The sequence below is a fragment of the Bufo bufo genome, chromosome 3 (assembly GCF_905171765.1).
Source record: "Bufo bufo chromosome 3, aBufBuf1.1, whole genome shotgun sequence".
Taxonomy (NCBI): Eukaryota; Metazoa; Chordata; class Amphibia; order Anura; family Bufonidae; genus Bufo; species Bufo bufo.
In genome coordinates this window covers 211,219,048-211,238,198 of record NC_053391.1, presented here as the reverse complement: position 1 = coordinate 211,238,198, position 19,151 = coordinate 211,219,048, and the positions used below count along the sequence as shown (strand labels likewise).

Sequence of the window (19,151 nt, the reverse complement as noted above, 5' to 3'; positions counted from 1 at the left end):
TGTGGTGATCACCGACACGGGGGGGGTCAAGGGACCCCGCCGTGCATTTAGCCGAGGTGCCTGCTCAATGATTTGAGCAGGCACCTTGTTCCGATCACCGCCCGCTGGGTGGCGGTGATCGGAACAACACATGACGTACCGGTATGTCATGTGTCCTTAAGGGCTCGGGAAACATGCCGTACCGGTACGTCATGTGTCCGTAAGGGGTTAAACTGGAGATGTAGATGCTTCAAGCTATCTCCTACACCTAGTAAAAAGGTGCCTAATAAGTCCTCAGGTTATGACTATCTTGCAAATCCTTTGTCCTGCATAAACGTGATAATTCCTTATATACTCGGCTGCATACCGTTTAGACATTGGTCACCCTGGAAGAGCGATCTATTGTAGTGGATTGCTCACCTTTAGGAAGAATACTTGCAGGCCTTAACCCTGGGTTATGGAACTGACAGGGGCAGAGTAGAGAGGCTAGGAAGGGGCCTCCCTCTAGATATTCAGCTACATGGCTGTTGCTTTCTTGTAGGCTCACTTGGATTTACCAGAGCTTATCTGCACTGGTTTGGATTCACCTAAATCAGGAACTGAACAACTCTGCTCTGCACAGGACATATGACTGCACTGCACTGCACAGCCTAACTTAGGTCGGAGCTAAGCTATTTATACACACTGACACTGCTCCATCCTGTGGAGAATCGAGTGTAGTGCACCCTGACTAGGCCTGTCTAAAGGATATTTGCATGTAAAATTCCATTGTGACATGGAGAATATGACAGGAGATAAAATACAAAATACAGGCATATCACATGACATTAATACATGATATAAACACGTTTGCGGGGCCCACGGTTACTTGAGTGGGGCACTGCATACCCCTGTAGTATAACATGTCTCGCCACCGACACATTCAGTAGTAGGAAGACGGTCATCTGAAAAACACCAATACATATGCCATATACAATCACCTCCAAAAAGAGAGCAAATATAAAATGTTGACTTTGCAAATGTAATACAAATACATTATAGGTAAATATGTCACATAATACATATTAGTAATTTGGGTGAATAATGGGCATTGATATCTTTCAGTGCTTGATGGGGAAATATGGGCGAAGATCATCAGTAAGAGCAATAAAAGTCCATGGCAGGCAGTAAAGAGTCCTTAGAAGCATTGGCATATATCAAAGTGCAAATATAATATTATAGCATATAAAACCTTTTAAGAAATAGTTTATGGCAATAATCACACAAAATGTCTTTCTGGGCATATGGCATAAAACATTATAAAACATGGTCCATTGCAAAAATCCCTAATCAACCTGAAATGGGGGTTAAAAGGGAAAAACGTGCAAAAATAAACAGGCACAACGGTGATGAAGAATGTTGTAGTGTTCAGTAGGGAATCCTGAAACAGGCATAATGTGGCATTGGATCAAAAGAGTGACTTCAGGAAACTTGTCACTAGCCGTGGTGAACTGGCAGCAGCTAAACATTGTAGCAACAATGGAAATCCCAAACTGGAAAAGTCATGGCAAATTGGATTAAGTGAGCAGGCCTATTCATAAATAAGTATCCATTCCTCCTTGGTCATCAAAGATGTTGAATCCAGGCTCTGCTTTTAGCTGCGGTCAGTAATTTGGACCAAATAAAGAGTTAACCTTTGTAATGGCATTTGCTGGTAAGTAAATTGGGAAAGGACCTACTTATTGCATTGACTCTTTAGGTTGTGGGTCAGATGCTTTTGGTAGACGGACCCTGCTGGTAGCATAGGATAATTTTCTTGCAGATGTTAAAATCATAGGCTCATCAGGGACAGCTTTTGTATTTAAAGGTACAGTGTTAATTGGCTCTGATGTAGCAGAATCCATAGGAGTGCGATTTTTCTCATGTGTTTACATTTGTTCACACTCACCATGTTGAATCTGGTCGGTCTGGAATGCTGCAATATGGCGTAGATCTTCTAGATGTACCTCTAGTCTGTCGATTCTTTCTTGTAGGTTTTGGACTTTGGGGTCAGGCTCTGCAGCAGCAGTTTTCATTTTGTCTTGACGCATTTGGTCTAAGTATGCGCTGAACCGTTCTTGGTTTACAATGTCCTCAGGCGTTTGGACTTTGCGTGGCAGCTCCGGTGTTGGATATGGGCTGATAGGGAGCTCCAACACAGTAGGTTGCCAGAAAATTTTAGATCCAATAAAGGTGGCTTTCTCTCGGTTGGTGTTATGGAACGGCTTACTGGGAACCTCTGGGGTAGTTTCAGATAGTTCATCAGCGTCCTCCCAGTTTCCGGTTTAGGCCGCGGGCGCTTCACAGCAGTGGCGTACGGACCTCTCAGGCCCTCCACAGGGGTAAATTCAACGGGCTCACCTTCTCGGAGATTGTGCATGTATCCCGGCAAGTAGCTCCGCTTTACCGATTTGCGGTTTACAAATAAATCAAGGCCAGTGGTAAGATCTTTTATGAAGCCGAACCCACGATCTTTATCAAAGGTGATGACGGTGCCCGACCTCCGTTCCAGGCGGGGCTGACATTCTCTTGGGTCTTCATTTATGGCTTTGGCAACTTCTTCAAAGTAGATTTTAGCTTGTGTCGTTTTGCGTACAGCAGCGGCACGTACTGTATTTATTGCATTAAAGTAGGCCATAAAGGATTCGGCCTAGGGAAATCTTTGTGCATACTTAAGCAGGGGCAGGGCGGCCTCTCCGGTCCCGGAGAGTAAGCTGGTGGCTCACCCATTTCAAATACTGCGGCTTCGGGCTGTGCATCGGCAGATGCTAAAATTTCGGTAGATGCTCCGGTGCCCATCGCTCTTGGGAGCGCAGTCTCTGACATGCTTGCAGACCGCAGGACATTCATCAAACCTCTCCATTGCTCCGTCAGACTTCCTCTCTGTTCGATGCCCCCTAGGTAGTCCGGTATAGGGGAGGCGGTACTCATATTGTAATCCATGCTAATGAGGCTTGATCTGTGGCGCAGCATAAATATTTCTACCGTTTACTTTCAAAATGCAGTGGCGCCAAATTTTCCCGCTTTGAGAGGTCTTTAGTTTTTCCCGCCAAGCTGCTCAGTGATGGCGCAGCAAACAATCACAAGTCCTTCGGTGGCCATTTTAAATGCAAAAACAGTCCATTCAAACACAGCAATCAGCGCTACTGACTTTTCAAATATCCCCAATTTTGCAGTTTTAACGATGCGGTTTGGTAGTAGATGAATAGCGCAATACATGCAGACAGTCTTTAAGCAGTTTTAACAGTTCTTTGGCCCAATAGAAGCAATAAACAGTTGGGGCTCATTCACAATCGGCAATCCACAATAAAGCAAGGTTTTGCAAGTCCTGTTCTCACACAGCGCCAATTTCAATGAATGCAGTGCACAAAAATACAACAATGCACAAGTCCAGTTCATTAAAGGCACAGAGGATATTTATCAGAAATCCTGTTCGTAGTGACACGAATTTTAATTATGCGGTATGCCAGACCTTGCAGGGGAATTATGTGTGAGGTCACAGTGCGGGCAATAGGTGGGCCGAGGTAAATACAGTTCTGGCTACTCACGGTTATGTCGTCCCTGGGCAGGCTCGCATAAGTGAAAAGGAGAATGGCACAAGGATTCTCTGGGGCACAATCTGGTGTAAGGGACACTGGCCAGATGGTGGTTTGAGGTGCCCTTGGTGGTCTGTATTAATGTGCCAGTGGCAATGTCCCTTGTAATCGTGACGCCAGTACCTTTTGTATGGAGGTACAACCATTTACTATAGTGTTAATAGAGGAACTGAGTCTGAGGCAAACAGGGTGAAACTCCAAATGGCACTTTACTGATGATGACCCTTGATTACAATACATCCATAAGCATTAAACAGTCTCTTGATACAATCCGGCATTAAGCACAATCTCCCATGCATATGGGGAAAGGGAAATGCAAATCCTCAATGAAGTACAGGCTCTTGTAATAAATAAGAAGACTACTGCTCAGACTAGGCTTGTAATAATGAAAGTCTTACACTGGTAACAACTCCGGCCTGATTCTATTCCTTGATTAAAGGTGCTTTCCTGAATCCTGAAACCAGGGGAGGGCTGGCAGCCTTAGTCCTGGGGGGCAAATCCAGTCAAGTGGCCCATTTTTAGCCCCGCCCATTATTAAAAGCCCCTCCTACATTTAATAGGCCACTCCCAACACACACTGTACAGCGGACATTCTATAGTTGAGGCCTGTCTCTACACATCATACGGAGGGGAGGGTCTGTCCTGGCTGCACTGCCTGCTTATACAACAAGCTACAGCCAGGAAGCTCCTCCGCTCTCCTCCCTCCCCTGATCCTGCTCAAGGCTTGTGGTTCCCCCCCACCATCTGTCACCCGCCCGTGGCCTGCTGCCCCCTTTGCCGTCCTCACCCAGCTCTGAATCCTCCTTCTGCAAATGGCAGGGGGAGGAGCCGGAGCATCTCCTCTCCTACATAGCGCCCCATACGTCTTACATCCAGTGATGTCACCTTTGTTGTAGACGTTCTCTTTCCTCATCTTCTCCATTCAGACCAGACCGCCATGATGATTTTTCTGCCATCTCCCGTCTCTGCAGAGATTGAGAAACAGACATTAGTTTCCTGCCACCCCCAATACTATACTGCAGAAACAGTCCCCCTGGAAATACTACTACCACACAGATAGTGCCCCCAATACTATACTGCAGAAACAGTACCCCTGGGAATACTACTACCACACAGATAGTGCCCCCTTAAACAATTATTGTCACACAGTGCTCTAAAAAATAACTGCGCTCAGACACTAATAGTATAAAGATAATGTCCCCCAAAAATAATTGTGCTAAGCTGATACTATGCCAGGGTGCCCCTAAAGTTAGTGCCCCCCAAAATCCCACCAATAGAAATAATTCTCTGCCAGAGCACACTTAGTAGTAATAATGCCCCTATAGTGCCCTAGTAATCATGTTCCTCATAGACCCCCAGTAGTAGTAAAGCTCCCCATAATACCCCCTAGTAGTACTAATTTTCCCTATAATATGACAGTACATGAAATACCCCCGCTTAGTGCCCACAGTTGAGCTAATGTCCCCATAATGTATGCCAGTATAAAATACCCCTATATAGTGCCCCAGTAAATGCACTCATACTGCTCCTCTCCCCCTTCCCCATAGTGTCCCCCATAATATGCCAGTAAAAAAAATGCCCCTTAGTACCCCCAGCAGATGCCCCTATAGTGCTCCTCTCCCCCACAATGTGCCAGTAAAAAAATTCCCCTTCTTAGCCCACCATATGCCCCAATAGTGCTCCACTCCCCCATAGTGCCCCCAAATAATGCCCCATAGTGCCGCTCTCCCCTATAGTGCCTGCCATAATGTGCCAGTAAAAAATGCCCTCTTAGTGCTACCAAATGCCATAGTGCTCCCCATAATGTTCCAATACAAAAGGCCCCTTTAGAGCCCCCACTTCCCCATAGTGCCCCCAAATAATGCCCCTATAGTAACACCAGATGCCCCATAGTGCTGCTCTCCCCTATAGTGCCCCCCAGAATGTGCCAATAATAAAAAAAAAGCCCCTTTAGAGCCCCCAGATACCCCCATAGTGCTCCTCTCCCCCATGGTGCCCCCCCATAATGTGCCAGCAAGAAATGCCCCCATAGTGCCAGCTCCTCCAATAGTGCCAGCTCCCCTCATAGTGCCAGCTCCCCCCCCATAGTGCCAGCCCCCCCATAGTGCCATCCCCCTTATAGTGCCAGTTCCCCCATAGTGCCAGCCCCCTTATAGTGCCAGCTCCCCCATAGTGCCAGCCCCCCCCATAGTGCCATCCCCCTTATAGTGCCAGTTCCCCCATAGTGCCAGCCCCCTTATAGTGCCAGCTCCCCCATAGTGCCAGCCCCCCCATAGTGCCAGCCCCCCCCATAGTGCTAGCTCCCCCTATAGTGCCAGCTCCGCCTATAGTGCCCCCTTATAGTGCTAGCTCCCCCAAAGTGCCAGATCCCCCATAGTGCCAAATCCCCCCATAGTGTCAGCCCCCCCATAGTGCCAGCTCCACCTATAGTGCCAGCCCCCCATAGTGCCATCCCCCCCATAGTGCCAGCTCCCCCATAGTTCCAGCCCCCCCTATAGTGCCAGCTCTGAGCTTCTCCCCGCTAATGCCAGGTCTAAAAAAGGGGGCGATAAATGGGCGGGGAAGGGGACAGGCCGGTAGGCCCATCTCATTCATCATTTTCTACGCCTCATTTAGGCGTAGAAAATGGTCTAAATGTAAGACAGCTAGGAAGCTGTATTACATTTAGAAGCGGCGGTGGATCCGCCGAAGTTATGAAGAGGCCTGCGCCTATCTTAATAAGTGTGTCCCAATGTTCTTTAATAGTCAAAATTTATATTAAAAGTAAGACGGTAACAATATATAGTGCTATAAAATATATACTAAATTACAAAAACATGGTATGAACCTAAAAGTCTAACAAACCAAATCATCTGCATACAGTTTACTATACTGTGGCCCTAAAATAGCACAAGTAGATTTCCAAAAGAGAAACTAGCTGGTGATCTGTATCGACAAAGAACACATTGTTTATGAGACAGAGGAAGAGGTAACCAGATATTGTCACAGCACAAGCGTGTAGACTATATGCACAGCCCTCAGAGGGATGTGTGTTCTCACAGCTGCCGTGTGAAACATCTACTGCAATATCAAACTGAACATTTTTTACCACAAAGCTAAAAACTCAGGCCTTGATTAATAACAAACATGCAGATGAAATATAAACTGAGAGGCAGTAGGACCCAGTTCATTTCTGGTTGTATCTTGACCACAAGTAGCTGTCAGTAATAGCTTCCGCTTAAAACTTTATACTTGTTTTGTGCTCTCGTGATGTTTGCTAACCACACTCATTGCCTCTGTCTGGTGGTCTCAAGAAACGTATACTTGATGTGACCATATTCACTGCTGGCCTTGCAACATGGAGCAGAAGGAGATTATTCAGCGTTATATTGATGGTTATGAGAGGAAGAAAACAAAGTCGGAAGAGTTTGCCAATGATTTCATGGTAAGATAAAACTTAATATAGTCTTTCTGTAGTTGAGTTGAGTACGTAGTATGGTTATTTTTTATTTCTGCTTGGCGACCCACATGAACATGTATTAACCAGCCAGAAATGTCAAGCATTACTACATTTAATCACATTTACTATATGTATATGTATATGTATATAATCAGATATGGAGAAATGCCTATATTATCTGTAATGCTTTGGGAAGAGCTATAATCTAGTGTTAAAATTGCACTAATAGCTTTACTTTTATACATTTTGCTTTTCTTTTACAAATAAATAAATTATGAGATGAAATATGAAACCAAAAAATAATGACTTAAATGTTAATGTGAAACAATAATATGAACTTATTAAAGATTGATGACCAAAGCCGAAACATGACAGGTTCATGTACCGTCATGGCCTTGGACCAAATGAATTGTGCTAGATAACTGGTAATATTGTATTTTATCTAATTTTAGGGAAAAATATGTTTTAAATATATCACCCTCGTCAATCATTCATTGTGTCTGACTTGGACAATGTAACATCTGAATAAGGCCTCTTGCACACGACCGTGGTTTGGTTCTGCATCCGAGCCGCATTCACTTTAATGAGGCTGCAAAAGATGCGGACAGCACTACGTCCTAGTCTTGTCCGTTTTGTGGAAAAGAATAGGCATTTCTATAATGGGCCGTCTGTTCCGTTCCTCAAATTGCAGAAGGCACACGGGCAGCATCTGTGTTTTGCGGACCGCAAAACACGTCACGTTCGTGTGCAAGAGGCCTAAGTGAGAGCCTCAAATGTGGCCCTTGATTCTACTAGAGGGCTTCACATCACATGCAGAAAGGTCTGTATCTGTGGATGGAGTTTTCACCATAGCAGGTCTTCTCTTTATAGTTGGGTAAAGTGATCAGTGCATGGGAGCACTCATCGAGTTTTATAATCTAGGGGAAGGCAGCTACCCCAAGTCAATTTGTCTTCCTCAAGAGACAAAAGTCACACGAAGGCCGCATGTTGCCCACAGACTGTTATACCTACCTGTTTTTGTACAGTAGCTGCCATTAGTTGCAAGTGGACAACACAGGTCTCTAGGATCTTGTTGGCAAAATACAGACTACTTGAGATGGACAGTAGATTTATCCTGATTGATATATTTAGGCTCAAGAATTTTCTATGCTTCACATCAGGACAATTGCCACATGGGGTAATTTTGCCTTGCTCTTGATTAACACTACAGGATAATAGGCTAAACTAGATAATCTATGGTAAAATATTACATGCTCATAATGCAATTTATTAGGCTAGTTTCACACTGCCGGCAAGAGTTGCCAGACGGTACCTGCTGGCCCGATTGACTATATGGGGTCTGGTGGAGATTTGGCCACTACCCACCAAATGTGCTGGGATTCGGCCGGACAAATACTGATGCACACAGTTGCCGCCAGTGTGTAAGGAGCTTTAACTATCTGAAAGAGGAAGATACATTATTCCTGCAGCTAGTGTATATTACACAGCTATAGTGCTTTTAAAATGGACATCCACTTTATGTTCATGAACTGCTTTCTCTCTTCACACACAACAAGCCTACAGAACTGCGAGAAAATACATTTCTCCAAGACTGACTTGCAAGCACTACCAGCAGATTACAGTGCTTGGCCACTCACAGATACTGTGGCAATGTATTGTGGGAATCACTTGTTCATGTCACCTGTATTTAGATGACAGGGCCTACAGAACTAGCTAGCAGCAATGAATGTAATTTCACCCAAAGCTCTACAGACTAGTTATTGAAATTATGTCTATTGTATAGCGGGAATTCTGATTATGCGTTATACTAAAGAATTCAAATAATTCAGTTTCCTACCACCATATGTTAAAAGAAGGTACATAACATCAGCGGCCTCACGACAGGAGATGACATTGTGACTTTAAAGTCCATTGTTTATCAGAGATTGTAAGAATAACAATGATACATGAACTTACATATTTTCAGGACATCTTACTCTGTGGTCCAGCATGTAAGAGGTTAAGCTGGGAGTAAATTTTTTCCCATGACATCAATATAAAATTGTGTACAGATATTCCCTCCCATACTCATATGTCAGATGACAGTAATCAGGGCACCAACCCAAACATGAAGAAACCATTATATTCAGAGGCAGTGCGCAGATATGCTTTTTACTTTAAAGCTGCAGAACAGGAAAGATGGAGATTTAACGTTAAATAGCTTAGCATCTAGATAAAAAATATCATTAAAAAATTATGTAAAAACATGGTATATTTTAGACATACTCGTAGTTGATAGATTTTAGTATTTTTTCTAATTTACTTTTTCATTATGTTTTTATTTTTGCTTTTTTAGGGGGTGGGCAGCATTATTATTTTAGAGTTTTCTGCATTCTCACGACCGTATGTATTTTGCGGACCGGAAAATGTAAATGGAGCCTTACACAACATATTTCCTGTTAGAGCTGCTCCAGTTAGGTAAACAGCTTTATATTGTGACAACTGTCACCATCAGAGCCACCCTGACTCTTCTCTAGTCTTTGGCTATTTACCTAATCTAGCCACTACAACAGCCTGGTCCATTTGAGGCCAGTCACTTATAAGAGCCAACTCGAGAAGCTACAACCTGAGAATCTCACATAGCAAAGCAGCACATTTCTAATAATATGTATTTGAATTATAATTAGTAGTGATGTCGCCGTGTGCTCCTTTGTCTCGTTCTCACAACCGAAAACGACCGCCAGAAGTACAATCGGGAAATCCCTGGTGTAGTGTGCGTCGATGTGTGCGCAATTCCTCCAAAATAACATCACAGAGATGTTCTCAAGTAGGTTTCAATAATGTGCCTGCCTCCCAGCGGCTAGGCGTGGTTTATTTATACCAGAAGATGGGAGGTGGTCTTACAATCATGACCAATGAGGAGACAGGTTATGGTATGAAGTGATTGGCTGGAAGGCGGTCTTACAATCATGACCAATGAGGAGACAGGTTATGGTATGAAGTGCTTGTCTGGCAAAGATGTGAATGATCGCGCAAACTTATGTTCGCTTGTTCACACACATATTCGCGCCCTTTCCATTGCCGCGCTTATCCTCGTGGATGAAGAAACCCTCGCTCGACGGTCCCCATCCCTTCCCCCTCAGCCGGCGCCATGACACTGGTATCCTGCAGTAATACCAGGCCGGGCACAAATCAGCTAAAGGTCGGGACGACCAGACCATCGTGCGAAAGTCTCTGCGCAGATGCGAACGCGAATGCGAACGAATCTGCGCATCTCCATAGGATAGATGGCGACCATACGGCGAACAATAATTTTTCCACAACAGTAGATATATACTGCTTGTTTGATAGTTTCCATGTAACAAGAGATTTTCACAGAGCAGCTTTTCTAGCGTAACATAAACTGCAAAATAATCAAAAATTTCTAAAAATGTAATAAACATACAGTATTCTACATAGATGTCAGGTTATATATTTGCTTACTTTAAAGCCAATGTGAAAGGAAGAGCTTTATCTTATGGAACTGTGTTGCAGGTCATCATGATACTGACCTTCTCATGTCACAGACCATGCAGGCCGAGACCAGGGCGCCACAGTGACTTTGGTTGTTGCAAGTATTGCACTCTGGGTGCGGTAGATCATGATATCGCATGTTATCGCTATTAATGGTCTGGCTTGAAAGCACATGATTACAAAAAACCAGATATTGATGAATTTTTATTTCTTTTCCAAATTACAAATTTAATTTTATGCAGCTCCCAGAACATATGCTTAGTAGCACTATTCTGCGATATAGCAATACAACCTACTGCGCTTGTAGGGTGTGATAATAGCAGCTCGTAAAATTCTAATGGAGCCCTGGTGTGGATAATTTTGGATTAGAATGATTTTAAGAAATTTGGAACAGAAATCAGAGAAAATAGGGTTTACAATGAACCTAATATAAAGTGAAAGTGGGGTAAACGCTGGGTAAACTGGGTAAAACACTGGGTAAACACGGCCCATATGCCCTATTAAGAATTCTCCTGCTGAAGACTTCACTCTATTAGCCACAACGGAGAGTGGATGCACAGGGCCCGATATCAATGTTGGCTTCTCAGGGGAAGGCACCAGCAATGTGACCCAGTGATAGCTCGTCCCTAGAGTTTCAGTAGAGATCAGCTTGTCTTAGAGATGTCGCGAACATAAAATTTTCCGTTCGCGAACGGCGAATGTGAATTTCCGCAAATGTTCGCGAACGGGCGAACCGGGCGAACCGCCATAGACTTCAATAGGCAGGCGAATTTTAAAACCCACAGGGACTCTTTCTGGCCACAATAGTGATGGAAAAGTTGTTTCAAGGGGACTAACACCTGGACTGTGGCATGCCGGAGGGGGATCCATGGCAAAAATCCCATGGAAAATTACATAGTTGACGCAGAGTGTGGTAAGTTGAATTCGCAATGCGATTAATATAACCTGCATTAATCGCATTGCGAATTCAACTTAGAGCTAAGTTCCTAATGGTTGTATTGCTAGAATTAACGAATATAATGAATATAGCACTATATTCTCAATCTTCGTTATATTCTAGCAATACAACCATTAGGAACCCAGCTCTAAGTTGAATTCGCAATGCGATTAATATAACCTGCATTAATCGCATTGCGATTACAACTTAGAGCTAAGTTCCTAATGGTTATATTGCTAGAATTGATGAATATAACGAATATAGCACTATATTCTCAATCTTCGTTATATCCTAGCAATACAACCATTAGGAACCCAGCTCTAAGTTGAATTCGCAATGCGATTAATATAACCTGTATTAATCGCATTGCGATTACAACTTAGTCAAATTTGTGACACTGCAGCTTCAGAATGAATCTAAGATGGATGCTGTCCTTGCTTTTTGATAAGAGGTGGGAGGGTCTGGGAGGGAGGGTATGATGCTGATTGGCTGGAATGTGTCTGCTGACTGTGAGGTACAGGGTCAAAGTTTGCTCAATGATGATGTATAGGTGGCGGACCGAACATCGCATATGTTCGCCCGCCGCGGCGAATGCGAACAAGCTATGTTTGCCGGGAACTGTTAGCCGGCGAATAGTTCGGGACATTACTACTTGTCATCAGAACCAAAAGTAGTTGGATAGTAGGTATATGATGAGAGCTCAGACTATGTTCTCATTTAGTAATATAAGATCAATGGTTGCCAGAAGTGACTAATGATCAGGGTAAGGGCCAAATTTATTAGATTTTATTTTTCACCTACCGTACTTTTACATACCACCGCAATACGTATGGCACTGTGCTTGTGTAAGCAATAAGGAGGACACAGCAGTACTGGGCTGAAACCATCAGCTATCAAGCTCTGGCTAGGTCATTAATATTTAAACACTATGGACACCTTTTGGGACAGCTAAACTAATTTATTTTATTGATTTTAATTGATTTGGCTTCGGCAGGTTCTGTGTTTCAAGCTGCAAAATGCTGTTCTGTGATAAATCTATTGGACCGGATGTCAGGCAGCTCATTCCCCAGCCCCAGAACTTTCTTCTTCTGAGTTGGACTTTAATTAGGTGATAAATTAGCTAAAAATATCTTCAGGAGACGAGCTTTTCTGACAGATTTATCAAAAGAACAGCATTCTGGTATGTCCTGGGAAACATAGAAGCTTCAGAACCAAAACAAAGAAACAATTTTAATTTAAAAAAAAACATTTAAAATGTTTATTTTTATCTCAAAATGGTTCCAAAGGTGTCTATAGCCTTTACATTCTGGAAACCTCTTTAGATTATGTGATAGATTTACATTACAGCTTTCCCTAATTTAATGTTAGAAGCAGATAATAACCTGATTCTCTAGTGCTGTACAACCGACTCTCCATATAATGCTAAAACAGGTATTTGTTCATAATGATAGCCCAACCAATGACATACAGAATACTGATGGAATCTTAGGGCTAAGTACTCAAAGCTCCCGAATCTCAGGCTAGGTAGCGTGCTTATTCCTTGACTGTTGTCAGTGCAGGGTCGGGACAAAGGGTAAGCTGGGATAGGCGACTGCCTAGCAAGTTGCTGGGGGCGCAAATCTGAAAAATGTCCCTCACAGTGCTGCACTGCTAAGTTTCATTTATAAGGCTGCCTCCTCTCCCCGTGCCTTGTGTGGAGCGATCTCAGCTCCTCCTATGCTTCTGGCAGATATAATTGCTATTGCTGAGAGGGACAAGGGCGTTGCGCAGCAGTTTAATACCTGGCCGACCAGAGCGACGCCCTCGTCCCAGTCTCAGCAATGACGATTAAGGCTAAATGCACACGATCAGGATTTTTAAATCAGCAGTATGTCAATTTATTTTATTTTACCTGACCGGATTATCTCCATTCACTTAATAAAATACGCACGCCTAAAATCCGCACCGAATCCACATGTTAATCCGCATGCAAATCCACACCAATTGAAGCGGATTGACCGTACGGATTTGTCTGCGAACACCTGCAGATTTCAGTGCGAATTCTCCGCACATAAATCCTGAACGTGTGCATGTACCCTAAATCTTCCAGAATCCTGGAGGCTGAAATCGCAACGCCGGGTTAGGGAAGGGTTCAGCAGTGGAAGGGGCTGCCCCTTTACCAAGAAGCAGGCTAAACAATGAGAACTCACCTTGTGAGAGTGACAGAAGTGCTCATTGGTTGTTTTACTGACCAATGAGCATCAGGATAGTAAGAAAAGCACTGATTGGTTAGTGTGCTGCTTTGGGGAAATGTCCTTTACACTGCTGAATGGGAGTAGGACTGATCCTCCCTTCTCCTTAGTTGTTCTTCCCTCCTCCCCCTGCCCCAAGTTTCTCACTGACCCTCCTGCTCCCCCCTGCTCCAAGTGCCGCACTGCCCCCTCTGTTACTCCCCTGCCCCAAGTGCCACACTGCCCCCTCTGTTACTCCCCTGCCCCAAGTGCCACACTGCCCCCTCTGCTCCTTCCTGGCCCAAGTGGCTCACTGCCGCTTCTGCTCCCCCCTGCCCAAAGTGCCTCACTAACCCCTCCTGCTTCCACTGGTTTGTGTCCTCAATGGTGATGTGTACCTGAGCGGCATGTCACTGCTGGGTTCTGTGCCACTTGGGGACACATCAACACTGAGGCCTTGGCTGCAACAGTTGATGGTACCCCATCTCTTTAGAGGATGATGTACAGGCGTGGGAACATTTTAAAAAAATGTTTTGGACAACCCCTTTTATGGGGTTGTCCGAGAGTTTTGAAAACCTTCAGCGGAGCAGATGGGCTTATAAACAAAGAAAAAAGTTTCACTTTGTGGATCTGGACCCCATTGCAGTGATGATGTAATTTATGTGACAGCTCAGCAAATAACTGGCCTCTATGGTAACATGTGAATGGTACGTGACCATTGAGGCCAGTGATTGACTTAGTGGTCATGTGAACGATGGATGTCACTTCATCATTTCTGGTTCGATTGGGACCGGAAGCCTTAGAGCGTAGAACCCACAGAGCTTGTACAGAGAGACCTTTAACAGGTAAGTGAAGTGACATTGCACGTTGCAACTTAGAAAATGACAAATGCATTGAAAAGTCACAAATCCAGTAGATTTGCTCCTTTTCTGTGTCAAAAAAAGGTGTCAGGGCAATAATAAATCAGGGCCTATTTATGTATTGGGGGGGGCACAATTTACTTTAACTGTCTAGGACACTGAAACACCTTGTTCTGGTTCTTTGTCAGTCCAAAATATAACAAAAGCAGCAAAAAGGCAAGATGTAACTTTCTGCTACCTGCCATCTCTGACTTGCTATGTATATGTGATGTGGGGTTCCAGATCGGATTCTCACTGTGGCTGCTAAAAAACATTCAACTCTTATCCTTTATGGAGAGATCCCGCCTGAGAAGCAGAACAGAGATAGGCTCAAATAGAAGGCAACAGTTCAAGACAATTATGGCTCCCGTGGGATCTAACACAGCCCCTCTGTGTCACTAAGTGCCTATTAGGAGAAGTTCCTAGGCCTATGTATGGCTGTCATCAAGTTCACGTTTCATAATAACTAAAGTCTTTATATTCATGGTCACAATCTAAGGCCTCATGCATACAACTGTTTTGGTACGCATCAAGTGAATGTGGCTGAGCAATACCAAGCACGGCCGCTATAAATGTATGGTGTATTTTCTTGGTAAGCTTTGAAGAGACTGCAGTGATCACCAGAGATCCAAAGAGCGCAGCAGCCTCTTCAAACAGCAGATCGCTAAGGGTCCGTGGAGTTGGATCCCCACCGATCGGGGATTGCTGACCTATCCTAAGCCATCAATATCAAATTTCTAAATAACCCCTTTAATTAAAAAAAATGTTAATTGTGAATGTTTATTTTTTAATGTTTGTTACTTTATTTTATTTTTGAACTTTTCTGGCAACATAGACTTTACACTTTAATATGTTGATAATATATGGCAATATATTGTGCCTGTGCATAGCATATGCTCAGGCACCTGTCAGAGCATACCAGGGATTTACAAGAGACAGTCCAGAGCCATTTCTACAGTACAGGTTTGATCACAGCACAGAAGGCGATAACTGGCACTCTTTTCCAATTCCAGTACAGTGCCCTTATTATTTCAAGACACCAAAAACACCTGAGGCTCTTTGGATACTAACTGTACGTCAATGTGCCGGAGGGGGATAAAAGTAAAAATTTGCAAATAGCTTTCGATGTTTGTACAGTATGTGCTGCTTTTTTTATCGCTATTGTTATAATGACTGCGTCTCATGGATCTGAACACTTACAAAAGCAAATATGTTTGACTCTACTTCCTTATTTTATTTCCTCATCTAAAAAAGGTGTCAGTTGTCAGAATAAAACATAAAATGTTCCCACTAAACTCCACCATGGTCAAAAAATAAATACGGTATTGATGCATTAAGTGACCAAACTAAAATAAAAAAAAATAAGGTTATAATACTGTATATTTCTTTTCTACTATTTAAAAACTTACCACTTCTATCATTTTCAGTAAGGATTCCAAAAAAGTCTCATTTTTAATACTGAAATTGAATAAAAAATGGTGCCTGTTAAGAGAATACTTATCATTTCACTCCCCAAAACAAGAGCGCTCATATGCTTGCATATTATAAATCCACCTATAGTACATGATACAGTATATTGGTTTTGTAGATCCATTGTAACAATGCCTGTACTTGTCCACAAAATGGACAAGAATAGGACATGTTCTATTTTTTGGGGGGAACGGACATGCGGATATACGGAAACGGAATGGAGTCATTTCAGGTTTTTTTCAAGCCCCATTGAAATTAATGGTTCCGTATACGGTCCTGTAAAAAAATGGAGCGGAAACTATGGAAAAATAAGTTTGTGTGCATGAGCACTAACTTCCATTTTTTTGCAGGCCCATTGAAATGAATGGTTCCGCATATGGTCCGCAAAAAAAAAACGGAATTGACACGGAAAGAAAATACGTTAGTGTACATGAGCCCTAACACAGATGAGAGATAGCAGGGCTGACACTGTGCTGACTTTTTATGAACTCATTTGCAACCTTTTGTACTGTATTTGCTGTTCGCTCAGTTCCTTTATTCCTGAGCATCTACTTTTCTAGTTGCATCTCTTTTTCAAGGGTCTCAAAGTAGCGTAGTGCAGCTCAATATGAATAAAATGTATATTGGGTTGTAAACCACTGCCTCCATAAGTTTCCTGCACGGGTTTCATCAACCTTACTGGCCTCCTTTTGTATGTCAATTCCTCTACCTAAATACGGGTCATCTAACCAAATGCCTTTTTGTATTCATCTTGTTTCAGTTTGTTTAAACAAAAAAAGCATATTTTTGTAAATTGAAGATCAAGTCATCTCTCCTGATGTCAGATAGTAAAAACTTGTATTTCCCATGAAACAGAAATTCTACTAAAACAACTCTGTATTGTTCTGTTCCTCTTTTATTCTTCCTGAAAATGTGTCAGGAATCCCCTTGTTATTAGTGCATGACCCTAAAAAGAGCTTAAACGCTGCAGATTTCCCAAAACTTGCGTTCAGAAAATCTGCAGTGTTTACGGCCGCAGCTAAAATTGAACAAACATCATCCACACACTGCAGAGAGTGTCCCCATCGGAGTCATAACTTTACATGTTTGGATTTTAAATCTGCAGCATGTCAATTCATATGGCGGATATCTGTCACAGGTTTACCCCTTTGCAAAGCAAAATATGAAATCTGGAACAAACTTGCAGCATATCCGCAATGATTTTGCTGCTGTGGATTTTCCCTGGGTGAACATCCACGGCAGACTCACCACGGCTGTACCCTAACACTGTCTAATGAGTGCTGATAGTCTCAGACTATGTCGAAACACGCTCTACAGACAAGGGGAACAAGCCTAGTTACTTTTCATGTAACTTTTAAATTCCCAGATTTGTGTAGGAAATATGGTTTCCAAGAAGAAGTAGACAAAGGGGAAGATGAATAACCAGGCCAGATCAATGCTGGCCAGAAATTTTATAAAAATCTGCTAAAATTAATATATTAACCTCTTCTGCACCACAGTGTACATACTGTATATCATGGTGAGAGGATCGTTCCCAAATCATGTTGCAAATGGCTAATATATAGCCAAGTCCATGGTCAATAGCGACAGTGGCATCTAAGGCATTTGAGGGAGATGGCTCAAATTTTAATTAAAATTAAAAAAATCGCAATTTTCACAACAACAATTTTATTGCGGTGTAAACCCCCCCCCCATCCCTTATATATTCTTATATATTGTGAATCTTCATGTGCAACAACCCCTATCATAAAATTAACATATCATTTATCCAGCAGGGTAATTGTAATAAAAGAATAATCAAAAAACACACCTAAATTGTTTTTTTTTTTTTTGCTCAATCATCTTCCTTCCAAAAAAGTAATCAGTCATAATTTATGTATCCCAAAATGGTACTAATGACATAAAATGACTAAAAATGACAGCTTGTCCTGCAAAAGAACAAGCCATCAGAAACCTCCATTGTAAAAAAAATAAAAAAAAGTTATGACTAGGCTGCTTCGCTGAATTTTACAAAAGAAATTCACTTTGAGATGAACTTAGGCTCACCGTCACCATTTAGCTTTCCGTTCTTCTGATCCGTCAGAAGAAGAGAGAGAGGGGAAAAAACAGGATCCTGTAAAAAAACGGATCCTGTTGCGTCAGTTGTCATGAGTTTGAGTCATTTCCGTCTGAGATCCACTTTTTAGACGAAAAAAAAAAGTCCTGCATACAGTAATAATAATAATATTTATTTATATAGCGCCACCATATTCCGCAGCGCTTTACAAATTCATAGGGTTCATGTACAAAACAAAAGTAACTGGCTAATAAACAACTCAAACACTAGGAGTCAGGGTCTTGCTCGCAAGAGCTTACAATCTATGAGGAATTAGGGGTGACACATAAGGTAGGTAATTGTGATAAGTAGGATTCAAGCCATTATTGAACTGACAGGAGTGGTGCCGGCCGATCTGCTTCAGGTTTGGGACTGCTAGAGGATCGAGTTTAGGCCAGAGGAGTTGGTGGGGGGAGGTTTAGTCGGGGAATAGTCAGTTTAGGTAGCTTGATAAGCCAGCATGAAAAGATGTGTTTTTAAGGCACGTTTGAAGGTGGAGAAATTGTGAATTGACCTAATATTCCGGGGCAGAGTATTCCACAGAGTAGGTGCAGCTCGAGAAAAGTCTTGAAGACGGGAATGAGAGGTCCGAATTATGGAGGTTATTAATCTTAGTTCACTAACAAAATGAAGAGCACGAGTAGGGTGGTAGATGGAGATGAGGGAGGAGATATACAGTATGGAGGTGTATCACTGTAGAGAGCTTTGTGGGTGAGGGTGAGAAGTTTGAACTGTATTCTGTGGTGGATGGGCAACCAGTGAAGTGACTGGCACAGACTAGTAGCATCAGTGCAGCGGTTGGATGGATAGATGAGCCTGGCTGCAGCATTTAGGACAGACTGAAGGGGGGAGAGTTTAGTGAGAAGGAGACCGATTAGTAATGCGTTGCAGTAGTCAAGACATTACTTTTGTTTCCATCTAAAAAAACGGATCTCAGGCGGATATGGCTTAAACAGATGACAAATGAAGCAACAGTATCCTTTTTTTTTACTAGATCCTGTAAAAAAACTGATCAG

The 19,151-nt window shown here is 42.8% G+C and overlaps 1 protein-coding gene across 3 annotated transcripts in view; it reads left to right on the top strand.

Moving 5' to 3' along the window:
* The first annotated feature begins 6,635 nt into the window (after window positions 1–6,635).
* Window positions 6,636–19,151, top strand: part of PTPN22 (protein tyrosine phosphatase non-receptor type 22) — a 183,198-nt gene continuing 170,682 nt past the window's right edge. For all 3 annotated transcript variants that reach the window (XM_040423905.1, XM_040423904.1, XM_040423906.1), the window contains exon 1: window positions 6,636–7,017. In XM_040423905.1, coding sequence (XP_040279839.1) covers window positions 6,931–7,017 — 87 coding nt within the window. In that variant the 5' untranslated portion in view covers window positions 6,636–6,930. The remainder of the gene's footprint in view (window positions 7,018–19,151) is intronic.